General features: G+C 41.1%; 1 protein-coding gene across 1 annotated transcript in view; it reads right to left on the reverse strand.

Moving 5' to 3' along the window:
* Positions 1–17,569, reverse strand: part of MAP3K20 (mitogen-activated protein kinase kinase kinase 20) — an 89,621-nt gene that overhangs the window by 5,546 nt on the left and 66,506 nt on the right. The window contains exons 12-18 of the mRNA XM_030952249.1: positions 17,014–17,058; positions 16,076–16,106; positions 15,817–15,956; positions 14,592–14,654; positions 13,482–13,574; positions 2,522–2,638; positions 858–932 (exon numbers count right to left, since the gene is read on the reverse strand). Of these exons, the coding sequence (XP_030808109.1) occupies positions 858–932; positions 2,522–2,638; positions 13,482–13,574; positions 14,592–14,654; positions 15,817–15,956; positions 16,076–16,106; positions 17,014–17,058 (564 nt within the window). The remainder of the gene's footprint in view (positions 1–857; positions 933–2,521; positions 2,639–13,481; positions 13,575–14,591; positions 14,655–15,816; positions 15,957–16,075; positions 16,107–17,013; positions 17,059–17,569) is intronic.

A 17,569-nucleotide genomic window follows, 5' to 3' on the forward strand; every position in this document is an offset into this window, starting at 1 on the left:
GATAATTTTGGCTGGTACTTGTGATTATGCTAAAAATGTGGTAGTGAAAACCTGCTTCAATTCTTGTACCCTGCGGAGGAAAGATGTGAAGGCCTTCCTCTAAAACACAAAACCACATTTTACTAGTTCTGTTAATGAGGATCAAATGTGCACTGCTTTCTGCTAAAAGAGGTAGGACTAAGGTATTTTTGCAGGGGGACTCCCTACAAAATTCTCCTGGAGTATCCTTCAGTTTGCTGTTAAGGACCTATGACTCCTGAGAGAAACTTCAGCCTGAAAGAACTACTTCTTCACTTCTGGGAAAAGCAAGCAAGGTCCAGGATTTCCCCATTGCTCCATCACTGCCTGAATGCTTGTTCAGGACAGAGCTGGAATCTCATTATTAACCTTCTTCTGACATACAGAGTTAGTCTTTAAAATATCAGTATTGTAAGTAACTGCAAACTTTTTTTTACAAAACTAATTTCTATCACATCAAATTGTATTCTGGGTTTTATTTTATCTTATTCTTGATTTCTCTTTTTTTTTTCTTCTGTTTCTTCTCTGCTTTCCTAATTAGCACATCATTGAAAAGAGAAAAAACAGCCTCTTTAAATAATGCAAACACCATTGACCATTACAGTTGAAGCAAAAGGAGCTTTCATCCTTGGGAAGAAGAGCCATCCCAGGCAGCAGTCTGAGGCCATTGTCTCTGTAAACTTCATTCAGCTTTTGCTCTGAACTTTATATTTTACAACTAATTACAGGCTGCTGAGAACTTGATTATAGGATATAACAAAGCCACAGGATGTTATTTCCACACCTCCTGTGTAGGTTTTGTCTTGGATCAACTATTTTATTTGTTTCTTAGAGCTTACCTCATACGTAACAACACATTCGACAGACTGGTGCTCTTCTATGCCCACAATCCATTTCTCCATTACAAACGGTGGCTGGAAAAAACATAGTGGGAGTTTTCTAAGGTGCTCTTCATCTCCCAACTTGTTTCTAAATCACCCAGAAGGGATTTACACATTTGCCTCTTTTCATTCATTCCTATATTGTTAACATCAATACTTTCCTTAAAATTCTGTGAGACAAAGCAATATATTTTTGAAATATTTACTTCCTGGTTTACAAAAGGAAACTGAGAAGAGATTTCCATACATAACACACAGCAGATGAGACAACATGGAATATTTTCAGGGAATATTTTCAATATTTTTCAATTTTGTGCGTGTACACTTTTTCTTCTGCTAGATTTACAGAGGAAAGCAAGAACAAATATCTAGAGATTCTCAAAGCAAGAACAAATATCTAGAGATTCTCAAAGATATTTCTTGACAAATATAAAAATGTTGAAGTATGTGAAAAGTTAATGCTACTGTATCTAGTTGTTAGTTTATTTAACTTGATGCCTTTTTAAAAGGAAAAATGGAAATGTCCAAGATTTAAATTAGACAGAAAACTAATGATAGTAATAAAAACAAAATAGTAATAGTAATGATAACAAAAAAAATCATAAGTGTTGTTCCAGAAATCACTAACCATAAAAATAGTGTTAGCATTAATTAAATATTAGAATATTTTTTGGCAAATAGACCTATATCACATTTTCCTTAAAATTCTGACTGTTGACAATGTTTTTCATTTTTTCCTTTAGAAAAAATGACTGAAAGTTTCCCCTCCCGATTTTGCCACAAAAATTCACAGTTAAAAGCACTCAAGAGTTTGGGTGTTTTTACCAGTGCACATTAGAGCAGCATTCTAATTGGCAATCAAGCTGTATATTTTTTCAGTTAGAAATTTATTTTGTTAGCTATTATCAAGTAGAGCATATTAATAAAAACAAACAATTAAAATAATAGCTAACAAAATGCCCTCTGCATCAACAAAACTTCTGTTCCTTAGGGAAAAGCAGTCTAAATGCTTACTGGTAAATATTTACAGGCAGGTTCTGACACAGGGTAAAATGCTCAGTGACAATGAATTGCAGATGTTCAGTGCTGTACTGTCTGCGATGGATTTCAGTCTTTGCAATTCACTGGTGCATGAAAGAGAGAGTTTTAGAACCAGATAAAAGTTCTAAAACCACACACAAAAAAAAAAAAAAAAAAAAAAAAAAAAAAAAAGAGAGAGAAGAAAAAAGAAAGAGAGAAAAAACCCAACAAAACCCCCCAGACAAATAGCATGAGGTTTCTGGAACATTTAAATTGGTTTCTTCTCTTGAAAAATAAAGCAATTTTTGGAACATTCGTTTCATTAAAACAGGTAATAAATTCAGAGGATATAACATGGAATTAAAACAAGAAAATATAAATTAGTTCCTTCTCTTATTTGTCTATTGTAAACATTATTGTCAGCTTAAAGGAGAACCAAAATACCTAACTCCTATTATGATACAATTCTATTTAAAATGTGCATTTTATTTAAAAGCTGTCAAGAGATTGAGCTTCTGCAAGCACAAAAGTCGACTGCTGTGGTATTTTAATGTCTTTGTTTGAGATCTGTGAATTCCTGAAAGCTTTAAGGCTGTAAATACCTTTGTCATCTTTAAAATCTCTACATCAGGTAGGTTAGTGTTGAATGTCACATCTTTTATGTAGGTTATTGCAATTTCATCCCCGTCCATCTCCATGTACATTTTCCATTTACAATCCTATGAATAATAAAAAAAAGAGTGCTGGATTGTTAGAATACAAATAGGAAAAGAAAACTCAACAACAAAACCCAAAATGAAACAAAACTAAATGCCGAAACAACCGAAATCTAATCCTCAATATATGAAGGGAATAACCCAGCGAGAAAGTGAAGAGGCATATACACATTTTATACATGTTTGCAGTACAGTGTTGATAATGGAAAACTCTCAGTCTTCTTGTTTCTTCTTCCCTCAGCTCACCCTGTGAGGCAGCTGCCACCTTGACAGGTCTGGATATATTCTGAGGTGTGGTGTCCCTGAATGGCCTCACCTGGACAGACAGCCTGCTGGAGCATGTGGCTTGGGAGCTCTGCACACCCCAGGGCAGTGGAGGGACAGGCAGTGATGGGAGCCATCACCTGGGGTCACAGTCAGAGCTGACAGCCAGGCACAAGGACATCGTCCCAGTGAAACCAGGAATGAATGGGCAAAGTCTGTGCAACACCTTCAAGACAATCACTCAAATAATGGGCAAAAGGATGAGCTTGTTATCACAGCCCAGTTATTTCAGATACTGAGAGCACTGAGCATCCTCAACGTCTGCTTGCCTCCAACTGCATTTTAATCATAAAGAAGCTCAGCTAAGAAACTAATCACATTGAGTCTAATAAACCACAGCAGTAAAAGGTATCCTTAATCCCCTGAGCTGAACAGTGACAACTGGCAGCATCCTGCAGGACATCCCACATGGACTGAGTGCTGGAGCTGGGGTTTGTGTCTGTGGCCAGGGAGGCTCCCACTGGGGACCAGAGACTGCCTGTCCATGGTGCAAACCAGCCAACATTTGCTGGTCTGCCTGGCAGGTGCTTTGGGGATGAGATACTGTGCACTGAGATACTGGGGATGAGTGCAGTGCACATAGCATCTCCAAAAATCAGTCCCCTGAAGGACCATGCTGCCACTGAAGCAGAGTGTCTCCACCTCCATACAGGAAGGAGGAAATCTTCCCTTCACAAAGACAGAAGCTCCTCCAACCCCTTCATGCCAGGGGTTCAGGGGTCTGTATCTGCCACATGCCACCTGTAAGGCAGGTGTGGGCTCAGCGCTCGCAGAAGGCAGTCTTCACCTTGGTTTTCCTCAGAAAATGCTAAAGGTTTCAGTGGGGACACAGATGGACACTTAGGGCCACGGGCTTGTGTAAGCAGTTATTTGCACAGACAAACATACAGCAGCCTAAAAGTTACCCATTTGCACAGGTGATTATCTGTGGTGTTTGCACGTATGGCTCTCATAAGTGTAACACAGGAGCTCAGCCCTCAGAAGGCTCAAAGCTTTCCATCACACATTAAACTGGCAATTCCAAATTAAAAGAAAACCGAAATATAATAATTTCTGAACTGCAACAAGAAATTATGTTTATGACAGCATTTGGTCCTGTGTGTCCATGTGTCTGCTTTGAAAGCTTCCACATTTTACAAGCAGAGAGGCCATGTGAATTGGTTTTTGCACTGCCCTGGTGCGAGTTTGAGTGATGGGAACTGCAGTTCAGTGGTCAGGGCACCAACCAAGACTCAGAGGCACCAAGTTCAGTTTCCAGTTCTGCTACTGGCTTCCTGTGCAACCTGCTCAGGTGCTGAAGTCACCCTGTGCCTCCATTTCCTAATCACAGACTGTATCTCTTTGCACGTCTCTTTTCTGTCCTATTTTTCACATTTGTGAGCTGACGCAGGGCAATGCCTGTCCTGTCCCAGGCAGGTTCAGCTCTGTGCACTGGTTCTGACATGAGGATAGCATGTGCTTTGAAACAGAACAGCAACAGCAAAGCAAATTGTCTCTGACTCCTTCTCATATATCAAACTTGTGCTCCTTTCCCTACCCAACGTTCTTGTTGCCAGGCTTTTTTGCAGGAGATTCATGGTAGTGCAAATCAAACCTGAGGTTAGAGACAAGATGCTTGATGACATTTTTAAGTTTTACAAAAACACCAGAGCCAAGAAAAGAAAAAAATATCAACATAAAGTACTATCCTCCAGTTAGTTCAGCACATCTCCTGCCATCTCTGAGTAATACCAGTGCCAAGCACTTGAGAGCTAGAGCTTGTGCCAGGGCTCCCATGCCCTCCTGACTCAGGATTTTGTGCTGTGCATTCACATTTCTGGGCAGGCTAGATCTGACAAATATGATCTCATTTTAATAAACAAAATAAATCAATAATAATATCATTATTATCAATAATGTCATTAATATCAATAATAACCAATAAATTGTCCAGGGTCTGGCAGGGGGTGGGCATTGCCACTGTCCATCCTCTTGCCAGGTCCGCTGCACAGGCAGGATCCCTCTCCATGCAGTCATGGATCAAACTGCCCTGTGCAGGGGTGGACGCCTGAGGCCTGCACAAACACTGCCTTCCCCAGCTCTGAACTGCATCTTCACAGAAACACACACACTCCTGTCCCTCAAATACAGTCCCCAAATCTTTGGCCCTCTTTGGAGCCCTCTCCAGCCAGACTGTGCAGATACCAAGATACCATAACAGGATACTGCTGTGGTCCCTCAAAAATACATGTCTCATTTTATTTGGAAAGGTTTTCATTTTGTGTTATTAGAAAATTATTATTGTAAAGGGGAAAGGGAGAATGAAAGAGAGAAGGAGCAAATAAGGAGAGTGAGAGGCAAGGGGATGTTGGGAGGGAAAAGGAAAATATATTAAGAAAGAGGGAGGGAGGGAGGGAGGGAGGGAGGAGGGAGGGAGGGAGGAAGGAAGGAAGGAAGGAAGGAAGGAAGGAAGGAAGGAAGGAAGGAAGGAAGGAAGGAAGGAAGGAAGGAAGGAAGGAAGGAAGGAAGGAAGGAAGGAAGGAAGGAAGGAAGGAAGGAAGGAAGGAAGGAAGGAAGGAAGGAAGGAAGGAAGGAAATGGAAAAGGCAGCAGGCAGGTGACTTTATAATCAAGGCACTTAGCAAATATCTAAGATCAGTAGGTGATTACTTGTCTTACAAACCTAGTAACCATTCTGTTCAACCAAACAGTAAATAATGCAAGATTTGTGTGCTGTAGAAAGGAAGGGACATATTTCTGTGTTTTCTAATGGAGTTCCAGATTCTTATAATAGGAGATGCTCATCCATTTAAGCAAAAATTTGGCTAGAAAAGCCAAGCATATGAATTTCAATTCTTTGATGAAGTGTAGCCATATGACTTCTTAGGTCAAAACGACATTTAGTGCCAGGCATTTGTGGGAAAATAACTTGGAAATGGCTTGTTCAATGTGTCTGGTTGATAGATATGCTTACATAAGTCCTTCAAAGAGACTTCCCTGGATATCTTGTCATTCAAGCATTATAATACCTCCCAATATCTACCTGCTTGATTTTGATCTAAATAAAAAAAATCAGCTTTTTGTTTTACAAAATTATCTAGTTTCAGAACCGAAAGGCACAACCTGCAAAACTTTGTGTGAAAACATTTCCAAATAACACTTTGACAAAGCCAAAAAATCAACAGCCTCTGAAAATTACTGTAGAAAAAAAAAAGCAAATCACACATGTATTTGAGCTGCTTCTTTCTCTTTGAAACAAGAAATAAGAACACTTTAAAAATTAAGTCTCCAGCTTACTGTGGTGACAATACTCCTTTAACCCCATATGCGTTTATGTCTGCAAAAAAAACCTGAAAGGGAAATGAAAAAGATCAGGCACAGGCTCTAAACAGCAAACACATATCCTGCAACAACAGCTTCAAACCTTTGCTAGGGAGGCACTTCATTTTTCAAGGGGGCCCAAATCAAGGATTCATTTTAAAATCTGTGGTTGCAGTAAACTTTTTTTGTTTTTTAACGATTGAAATAAAAATGGAAATGGCATTGCAGCAGATAACTGGATATTAAAAGAAAAGTAAGATGTAGCGCAGGATGAAACAAATAAGGAAAAAAAATGTTGGCCATGCTGATACTAAAAGTAGTAGCATGTTGATGATTTAGGTCCCCAGAAGCTCCTTTACATTCTTAGCTATTATCTATCTCAGCTGCTGAAACCTGCTGTTTTAAAGGCATTAGAGTTGAACATCTAGTGACAGCACTTGGGTTATTTATCATTATGTATCACCCTGCTACACTATATTTTATTATACTGGATTTAAAGGAAGATAACACAATTATGGTTAATTTGCTTCTCTTCTTTATATGTATAGTGTCATGACCCACCACAGCTTTGTCCCATGAGATATTTTTAACCAAAAAGAAATCCACAAGAAACTCTCCCTAAAAATTCCATTAATAACCTCTTGTAGCATGTATAGGTTGCAGGGTCTGGAACTAAGAATGTTTTAATCTCTTCAGCAAAACAATGTCTCATAATGATGTACAGGACTATTGCTGCACTGATGAAGAATCATACATAATTCAGCACCTTTCACTTGGCACCACTGTGATATCCTCATTAGCAGTGGCTCACAGTGGCTGTCAGATGGTGTCCATGCGAATGCAGGCATTATATTGTCTTTGAGATGTGCAGCTGCTTCCATGACACTGCCAGTATATAAAAACATGACGCCAGTTTGTTTTATTTAGTGCTAAACCTTCCAGTTTGTAAAAACAAGGCTGACACAGAGCCTGACATGAGGCAGTGAAAATAATTAGCTCTCATTTTCTCAGCCTCCTATTTCCTTCTCCCCGCTGTGTTCTCTTTCCACTAAACCACCACATGTCAGTCGAAATGGGAGGCAATTAGTGGGCTCATTTCAGTCCCCACAACTGTGCTGAAAAGAAAGTATTTATGATGGCACAATGAACAGCTGAAAGATTAAATAACATTTGCCTTTTGAAAAGAAAATGACTTCTAGCTAAATGGGCAATTTTTGATTATTCTCAAACAAGCTTAGAGTAGTTGGTTTTTAAAATACAAGAAAGGAAAATGAGTCATTTTTAGGTGAAAGAATCAAATAAAACTTGACACAGTAATGCAAATAACTGATGTTTTATTGCAAAATATGTAAATGTGTTATACCCTTAACAATGGCTGGTGTCTCAGGTCAGGGCAGGCTGCTGCCAGCCAGGCTCCAGCAAGAGAAGGTGGCTCCACCGCTGGTTTTGTTTCAGCTGTGCAGGCAGAAAAAAGAGGGGCGGAGGGGAGGCCTTGCAAGAGAGATGGTCTTAAAATGTACAGAAACAAAGCAAGAGGAAGATATATTTATGTTATCAGTTGCCTGGGTGCCTCCTCCGAGCTGGAGCCCTTACTCCCCTGCAAGGCAGCAGGCACTGACTGGCTGCAGCTTTGCCTGGAGAAGCAAGAGGCCCCTTAACAGTTACACAGAGCAGCCAGCACTACCAAAAATATCTGTCCCCTGGCAGTGCCCTTCTTCAACATCCAGGGCTGTGGAGCTGTGTGCACAACAGAGTTGCACATAATGGTAAGTACCAGGCACTGCTGTGTGTGCCCTGAGAACAGGGGCTTGCAGCAGGCAAGGCAAGAGCTCAGTGAGCCCCAGCATTTACCAAAAGCTGCCCCTGCCATGTGATCAGAAGCAAACGGGGGTGTTGCAGTCACAGGCATCATCCACATGAGCAGGCTGCTTGCAACAGTGGGATGGTAAAGGTGGAAGCATGAAAAACCAGTCCCTTCCCTGAGGGCTGCATGGGTGCCCTCCTGTACTGTCCTGCAGTGGCATTTCCTGTGGACCACTCGTGGGGACAACGTGCAGACACCATGTCCCCACTGCAGCGTGTAGAGTGACTGCTCACACTCTGGGACTTGCAGCTCTGCAGGACATTGGCTGAGGGAACAAGGGTGCTCCGGAGCTCAGGAAAGGCATGGCAGGGCCACTGTTCTGCTGGGAACAAAGGCTTCTCTTCCAGGCTTTTGTCTGGATAGCACATGCCAAGCCTACAGATCACTGGGAACCTGTCTGTGCTTCTGCAGACCTATCTTCAATATGTGAGAGATAACGTGTGGAAGGCAGCAAGTTAATTCAGTGGTCAAGGTATAAAAATAAATCTTTAGATTAAAAAGTCTAGAAAGTCAAGTGAACAAAATACCTGCCTGAAAAGTCTACATCTCTTCAGGGCTATGGAATAATTTCTAATAGGTATCCTTGGTCTAGCACTGGCTACACAAGGATTTTTAAAGGTCTTGGCTTGAGTTTGACTTCAATTACACATGGATGCTAAAGCTGGAGCAATCCCAGTGGAGATGATGGAGTTATACCAGCTCCACCTGATGCAAAAACAATATATGGTCCTGAAAAGAGTCTTTGGAAGAAAATACCAGGAGCTCAGATCACCTGCACTGATCCACCTTCTTAGCAGACTACAATATTCTGTTCTTAATGGTGGTGGCAATATTTTAATGTGGCTGTGGTTTTATTTTACAGCTTAGGTAATTCTTTGTGTCCCCTCACTGAGTACTTGATAGAATAGGAAGAAATTTATGAAAATAGCACACGAACACAGCTACTCTGATTCTTGCATTAACTATTAGTCTTTAGTACTGAAAGCATTGTGCTTTGAAATGGAATTAAAGAGGGAGGATTTAGAAGATGAGGTTTTGAGATAAGGACAAATAACCCCATGTTAGAAAGTCAAGGTACCTGTGATTATTTTGCAAAGGGAGGATTAGTAAAACCAATTCCTCCTCCATTTTTACTTAGTGAAGTGGGTTAAAATACCTACAGAACATGGAGAATATAAATGACTGAAAAACTGTAGAACTGAAATTTCAAATGTTATACCTTGGCTCTTGCTTTATTTTTCGGAAAGTAAAGAAAGAATTTATGAGCGTTGATATAGTGGGAGGGTGGGGAGGAACAAGCAGCAGAAATGGTCTCAAGCACTTGTGAAACCACATTCCAGTTACAACTATTTCAGTACTGATTTTTTTGTACTGCCTGCATTTTGCTGGCCTGGGCTTCTCCACATGAAGAGTTGGTCACAATGTCGCTTTAAAGTAGCCTTAATAGTACATTACCTTTGCCACTACACATTTAAATAATAGCATTAAAATACATCTCAGTTTGGATATTCAAGGCTAGAAAATAGTTCACACAGTTAGCAGATGGCTTTGAAGAGGCTCTGCTCCTTACCTTGTCAAATAGAGGGAAAGGTAAATGGGGAAAAATCAGGCGAAATGGTGAGCCAACTTCAAGGCTTTGTGTTTGGATATAGGTCAAATTGTGCCACTCTCGGTAAAAAATGAAAACATTCAATGGCATAGTGAAATCTGCCCTTTTGAGGACCAAAACTAAAGAATGCATTAATAGAAGGCAAAAAGACTGTAAGGCATCCTTCTCAAGGGGTTTGGTGATTCATCAGTGTGGAGCCGACATAGCTCAGGCACCTTTCCCTGATTGGGAAATTTTAATGAGCCATCTAGGATGAGAAAGCCATTGAAAATTCCCCCTGCAGTCCTGCAAATCAGCTCAAGCCACAACTGCCAGGGTTTGTTGTTTTACTCTCCATCTTGGACTTAATTGGTGGTCCCCTGCTTTTTTTTATTTGTGGGGGAGAAAAAAGTCTAAATCTATCACCTTTCAGCTCATTGGGAACTGTGTACAGAAAGGTCATGAAAAGGCAGTGAATGGAAGTAACCACATAACTTGAACTACAAGAGTTGGAAAAGAAACCTCTAAAAACCAGGTTAGCTTTGCAGTGCTCACTCCTGATGCATTCAGAGAGCACAAAGGTCAACTGAGCTTTTATAGCCTCCAAAGATGCAGCTAAAAAAGGAAGGAAACTGTAATGAAATGACTGCATCTGTCAGCTGGTGGAAACCAACATAATCCCACTACAAGATGCAGTTTAAATTAGATAAAAAATATGGGGCTGGTAAAGCTGTTTACTGGGAAGTCAATGTTTCATTCAGCATACAGAAAAGGCTGAACATTCAAATGCTGTCCTGAAGCATATCCAGCAGGATCCTTGCTAAAAGGCACTGCCATTCCTAAGGCCTTAATTTTCTGTCTGCTGATGAAGAAAGGTGTGCTGGCTGTGCTGATGGGGCACAGTGCAGTGCCCAGGAGAGGACACCTGTGCCCTGAGGAAACATCTTCACAGCACAGATGGTGCTGTGCTCTTACCAGCCAAACACATCCGAATTAACCAGCACCCCTGAAATGGTTTCTGGGTCCTGGACCAGCTTCTCCAGCACTTTTGTATCTGGTGGTATGGCTGTATGTCATGATGCACTCCCCAGCTTTCGTTTGGACCAGGAGGCTTTTGTCCTATGTGTCCATCCTGTCTGAAGCTTGGGCAGAGCCACCTCCAGTGACATGGATGGCTTGGTTCCAGGTGCAACTACACCAGAAGATGCACTAAAGGGAAGTGGACTCAGAGACCAGCACAGAGCCAGCCTGGTGTAAAACCTCCCAGCATGAGCTGTTCTCCTTACAGAGCCCTTCCTGCTGCACTGCTGAGCACCTCCCAGCTGAGCCTAATAACCTCTCTCACTGTACACAAGTCTAGCAGCCAACACACCACCCAGGGAACACACCCTCAATGTGTAACCCAGATTTGAGCTTATTGCCTCTTTTTCCTCATGATTAAAACAGGAGAAATGCTTCTTAGTTAGGCAGCTGGTTATAGGGACTGATTAGGGTAAAGTTCCTTTGAGAAATTTATTTTTAAACTGATGTAGGCCAGCTTTTTAGCTATAAAGATGGTGGAAGGCATGATCCCAAGTGCTTCTGCTGACCCAGTTTTACAGGAACAGGCACCACTGTTTTACAAAAATGGGACAATAAAAGAAGTTTAAATCCTTCAATCCTGGTTTTCACCCTTTTCCCAGTTCATTTTGGAACAAATCTACATGACAGCTCAAAGCAGCCTCTAGGGGAGCCAGAAGATTGTGTGCAGGGGTTTTCAAAGAAGCAAGCTAGCCAAATTTCCTATACAGTTTGTACCACACCAGTCTTTGTTAATGTTATGTTTAATGCAAATTACTTGCCCATGTTGGCCCTAGCACCCTGCCCAAAACTCAACCAACCTGCTCCTTCCAGTTCACTTTTTCAAACTGGCTCTGCTGCAATATCTTCAAAGGCAGGTACAAGTTAATGTGCAGATCTCAGACAGATGTTTCCAGCCCAGACATATTCAGGTGATAAATTGTGCATTCCCTGGAATGGCACCACTGAGCACATGGGGTACTGCAGCAGGGCAGCTGACAGGGAAGGCACGCCTGGCATGCAACCACAGCTTCAGAGGGAATGGCTTTCTTAGAAAAGGGCCCAACAGCACACAGAGCACACAGGACCAATTAGGAGCTCACAGGGAAGGCAGGACCAAATAAAAAAGGTTGTCAGAAGCCTGCAGAGGTTATGACAACACTACACAGGTCCATTGAACTAACTCTGCCCTCTCATAACAATTCAGCTTCTGTCCCATAGACTTTGCGCACAGTCTCATTTGCACATTTTGCTGTCATGGCTAAAACATCTACTTATCTTCAAACTTAAGGAGCCATTAGTACAATATGAATTTCTCTCCAGTGCTCAGAGGTCTATTTGCTCCTTCTCTTGCTCTTTCCTGCAGGTGATTGCCCAACTCCCTGCACTATGGCTCACAGCTCATATTGGAAATGGAAGGGAGATATGAGTTTTTAAATGGACTTTTAGTTCCTTCAAGAGTTAGTTGCACATGGGAGAGAAAAACGCACACCTACAAAAAAGCAGCTGTACAGCTGCATAAGCAACATGCATTCAAGAACACTGAGACAGTCTAAGTAATTCACATAGTGATAAAGAAGATTTTTATAGGAAAAAGAAGTACTCAAGATAAAAGAAACAAACTAAAAAAAGAAGTCTCCAGACAAAAAGCTTTTTCAAATTGATGAAATTATTTCAGTATGAGTACAAGTTCCTACTAAGTTCAAACCTAAATGCTTTCTCTGCAAGCACCACCAAGTACAGAAATCAAGAGACTTCTGCAAACAATATGCCCTGAAAGCAAAGCAGCCAGATAACACAAGATGAAAGTCAGCCTCCCACAAGTTTAAGGTGGACACACAATGCAGATTTATCAAATAAAAAAGGAAACAAATCCTGCTGTCACAACCCCTGACTCTAGCTCAGAAATGCTTTGCGCACCATTTCCACATAGATGTTTAATTCTAAAACCCTTGAATTCAGAGTCCATGGCAAGCTGGACAAAGCAGACAGAAAGCATGGGACAAACCTTACTCTTGAGAAAAAACAATGTGGTAGAAATCCTTTGCTGGAACACCTGGAGTCATCAACACTCCTGTTACGCAGAGTGTAACGAGAGATCCTTGAAGCAGCTCGTCTTGGAGCTGAGGGTTGATTAGGATGTGGCACACTGGCAATTGCTGGAGCACAGCAGTTCTGTGCTCCAACCACCCCTCCCTCCTTCCCCAGGACCATGAGAGCACACAGTCTCCACCAGGACCAGTCCTGCCCAGCCAGCAGCCATGCATACCATGTATTTTCCAAACTCCTCTTGGTTGCATGAAACAGTATCTCCTTTTTGCTGAGACAAAAGGAAGTCTGCCCACCAACATCAGGCATATGCCACTGCTCAACTGTCAGTGGTTTTTTTGAATAAATGGATTACCATTTCACACTCATTGGGATAAAAGGAACAAAGTGAAATCCCAAATTATAAAAATTACAATTTAAAAAACAGTTCACAAGGAAACAAAAGCTTTCAGCCAAAACTTTTTGTGCCGCTCTTTTCTTCCTTGCCTATTCTGGGGAACATCATCATCACTGATGCAGCCCCATTTGCCACCTTGACATTCAGTCAGCACTTTCCAAAACAAGAGAATCTTCATGCAAATTTATCTTTTGTGTCCAGAAGATACTGGACCCTCTGGTTAGGGACTCTTAACCACACACACTGATCTAGCACTCCCAGCTTACCTTTGGACTGTTTCCCGGCTTCAAGTGATAACCAAACACAAGTTCAAGATTCACTACTTTCTCTATGCTTTCTTCAGCTCCACCTGCAGAATCCTGCCAAAAAAAACAGGTAAAGGTAAGAATTCACATCTACCACAACCCACTGGGAGACACGAGCACACCCTTTGGTGGCAGAAAGGATTTGCCTTTCAGGTGTGACAAGTCTGGCAGGCAGCAGAAAGGAGACATGACTGCAAGAGGGGCAAAGGCTTCTGCATGGGTTTAGAGCTGGTAGTGGATGGCAACTGGGAGATGCTGCACATTTCCTGCTCCTGGCTGAGCTGCTCTGGCACAGTGCAGTGTCCCTGCAAGCACCGTGACAGCCTCTGCCACTGGAATTGCAGCTGGCACAGCAAAGCAAAGCAGCAATGCTCTGACTTTCATTTTCTCCTCTGGAGTTTTGCTATATGAAGATTTGCTTTATGTGGATTTCACTCTATTGCTGTGCAATAAATTGTGACTAAAAAAGCTACTTCAGGATTTGGGGTCTAGAATTCCTTGGTTAGCTTACTGAATTAAATAAGGCAAACATCTGGTCTTGCAACACAAAAGTCCCCAAATGCTCCCTCCCTTTTGCATGGGTCTTATTACAGATTATCAGAAAACTAATGGGTTAATGTAAGGGTGGCAAGACACTAAATCATCCTGTCATCCTTCTCTCCTGTAACATTAGCAAACTGGGGAATTACGGGCTTATTCTGGGCCAGGGGTCTGCTGTTCTTCAGTGGTGACCAGTTGGTGGCAGCAGTTTGGAGGAATGGCTCTTCAAAGTAGTTTCTGATTAATGACAGCTAGCAAATTGCAACCAGTTGTTGCTTAATTTAATTCTACAGGCTCCATGATACAAAAGGTATAAAGTACTCAAACTTAGAACTTCCCTGAAAACAATTTCTATTATCCTATTATTTGTTCTGATGTGACCCATTGCTGCTGTTGACTCCGCATTTGTTACAACCCCCTGTAGGAACTGCAACCTTGCCCTCCCCTGAATGGGGGAAAGTTGAGACATGAGAACAGGAAAATATTCATATCAGCACGAGAAGCATGGCTTATATCAACAGTGAGACTTACCTTAATTAATGGTGGAAAATGAAATAGATTTAGGTAGTCATGGGTTAACTTCTCAATAGCAGTCTACAAAAAAAATCAACAAAACCAGATGGGAGTTATTTAGTATCTCATCCTGCAAATACCAGCATGAAAAACAGCACAACCCCACATGCCCTGTTTTCCACTGTGGATACATTAGGGCATGTGAGAAGAGTTTAAAATATAGCCCTGTTCTGGAAACTGTTGTGGTAGATTGGCCCTGATTTGCATTCAGAATCAGATCTGCTTAATCAGAAAAAGAGATGTTCAGGGGGCTTGTTTTTGTTGTTTTTATTTATGCTCAAATCAACCCAGGAAGCTGAGATCTTTCATTTTGGACATTATTGACTTTATTGAGTTTCAATAATTTTCCCTGTAGGAAATGTAAATTAAATATATCAGTAATGGTGCGTGGGCATGGAAAAAAATGGCTGGCAAGCAAAAAGGGAATAAATTTGTGTGACTTACAAAGCTAAATTTGCAGGACTAGCAATTACAAGTATCTCTTTACTAGCAAATTGGGATCTAAAATGATTGAGATACAACAGAATTATAGACACTGCTTTTATAGAATCCCTTTTCCAAAGCTGACTGCCAGAAAACTCTCTCCTGTGGATACAGGACTAATACCATTACTGCTGTCATGATCACATTTCCCAGACCGTGATTTTTTTAACTCATTACAAACATTAGACATTTAAAACACTGTTTAAAAGCAAAGTTCTAAGAGCAAAGAAACCTGTCTGTCAATCAGCTTTAAAGTTGTCCAACTGAGTTTTGTTAGTCTAAATATGCTTTATGCTATAAATGAGATGTGGAAATTGAGAAGCTGAGATTTCAGTTCAAATAACTGTTTCATATCTGTTTCTCCTTCAGCTAAAGAGAGTTCTCTCTGGAGATTCCCAAGCTTTTCTGCTGGGAGAATGGCCCTCCTAGGCGAAGCTGCAGCAGTACTGCCATCCAGCTCACAAGAAAACTAAGAACTACAGAGAAGTATAAAGACCACAGCACATTTTCATGCCTCATAAAATGCTCAGGTTACTTTGAGTTCTAAATTCATATGAAGCTATAATTCTGTTTATTTTAGATACCAAGTATGTTCTCTGTTTAGCTTTGTAACTTTTGTTGCTAATACTACTGAAACTCCATAGACTCTGTAATACTCACAGTATAACCTACTGCACCATTCAATATATGCTGATAATACCTTTAAATGGATGATGTGTCCTCTGGAAACAATTCCCATGTCCTTTAAATCCTCTTCTTCTAGAAGAAGCAATTGCTTCCCAGTGATATGATGTTCCTTAAACAAGCTAGCATAGACACTCATTTCACCAGAAGCATCGCCTTAAGATAAAAGAGGTTATTCAGAAATCCACATGGCACTTTATTGGAGGGGGGGGGAATGAACAAATGTATATTAGTTCATAAATGTGAGCATGAAAGGACATATGAATAGCTTTTACCTTTTCTAGTAAGTTGTTGCATCCAGAAAAACTGCAAAAAAGAGGAATCAATCTTGAAGTTCAAATTACCAAAATCTTGTATTACAGTTATTTGGAGTTAATAAGTAATCATCCTTTTTAAAACAAAATTTAAAAATATTTCTCACTTTGGGATAAAGGACTCAGGATTCACCAATGCAAGTGATTACTTCTATTTAGCTTTTCCAAACTGCCTTCCATTTTGCAGCCACCTTTCTCAGTTTATTGTCACGAAGAACTGAAATGACCAAAGCGGAAGCTGAGAAATGTCATGTGCTAAAAGGGCTGAAGTGAAGGAGCCAGGGCTTTTATGGTTTTTGCACTGGCTTTCCAGACAGTCCTTTGGTAAATGTCAGCCAAACAACCCTATGATGCATAAGACACAAAGGCAGTGCTTGATAGGACATTGAAGTCATTTTGACACATAACTATGTCAGAGATAAATCACTAATCTGTCTTGTTTAGACTTCTAACTGAATAAAAAAGTATAAAGTACTCAATGCCATTATTTTATATGAAAGAGAGGTTCCACACCTGCTAAAAAAGCCCTAAACTTTTTTTCAGTTAATTGCAATCCAGGTGGCACACAGTGGGATAAAACCTTTGAACTCATTTTGTCATGTCCAGGGTCAGGGCACTTCTACATTCCTTAAACGAGGACCCAGGAATGCCCTCCTGGCTGCTGGCAGTTCCCAGCTCCCACTATTTTCTGGACACTGGAGAATGTGGCTGTTTTATGAAGGTAACTCAAAACTTTACTCCTGGTCACTTTCAAGCTTATCTGGGACACAAGCTTCACCAAACAGCAGTAAGATCTCACCTAGATGTTCTGATCCGGCCTTCCCTCCCACCACACCCGCTGTAATTTGTCAGAGATCTCCAGCATCAGGAGCCTGGCCACATTAACACAAAATACTCACCACATCTTCCTCGGTCCATGCACAAATATCAAAGGAGGGCAGCAACTGTGTGAGAGATAGGAATTGAAAAGAAAACCATCCGAACATTTTTCGCCCCTTCACCCAAATTTTACTCTGGTGGCTGATATTATTCTGTTCCTTCTTCCCTGCAAAGTGCAGGACTTAAGCTGCAACTCATACTGATGTACTAAACCACTGCATTCACACTGATTGTGGGCTGGCTCCAACAGCGTGTTGGCAGTGTTAAATCGATCCTGTTCCTCTCTGCAGACAAAATTACCAGCAGATCTACAACAAAAACAACTTAGGAAGCAAAAGTAAATCTTCTGATGGAAAGGGACTCTATCTGCCTCTCCTCTTGGTTCTGACACTACAGGAAGGCTTTTGCTTTGGCTTTGGTCTGCAATGAAAATAATGCTGGGATTATGACTCCCTCCCAAATCATGGATGCTTTCTGCAAAAGGAAGGAAAACTTTCACTGGACAGCAGGGAAAACAGAATTTGGAGTCTGGCCACTGCAGACTGTCTTCCCACCCATATACAGACAAGTCTCTCT

This window comes from Camarhynchus parvulus, chromosome 7, assembly GCF_901933205.1.
Source record: "Camarhynchus parvulus chromosome 7, STF_HiC, whole genome shotgun sequence".
NCBI classification, from domain to species: domain Eukaryota; kingdom Metazoa; phylum Chordata; class Aves; order Passeriformes; family Thraupidae; genus Camarhynchus; species Camarhynchus parvulus.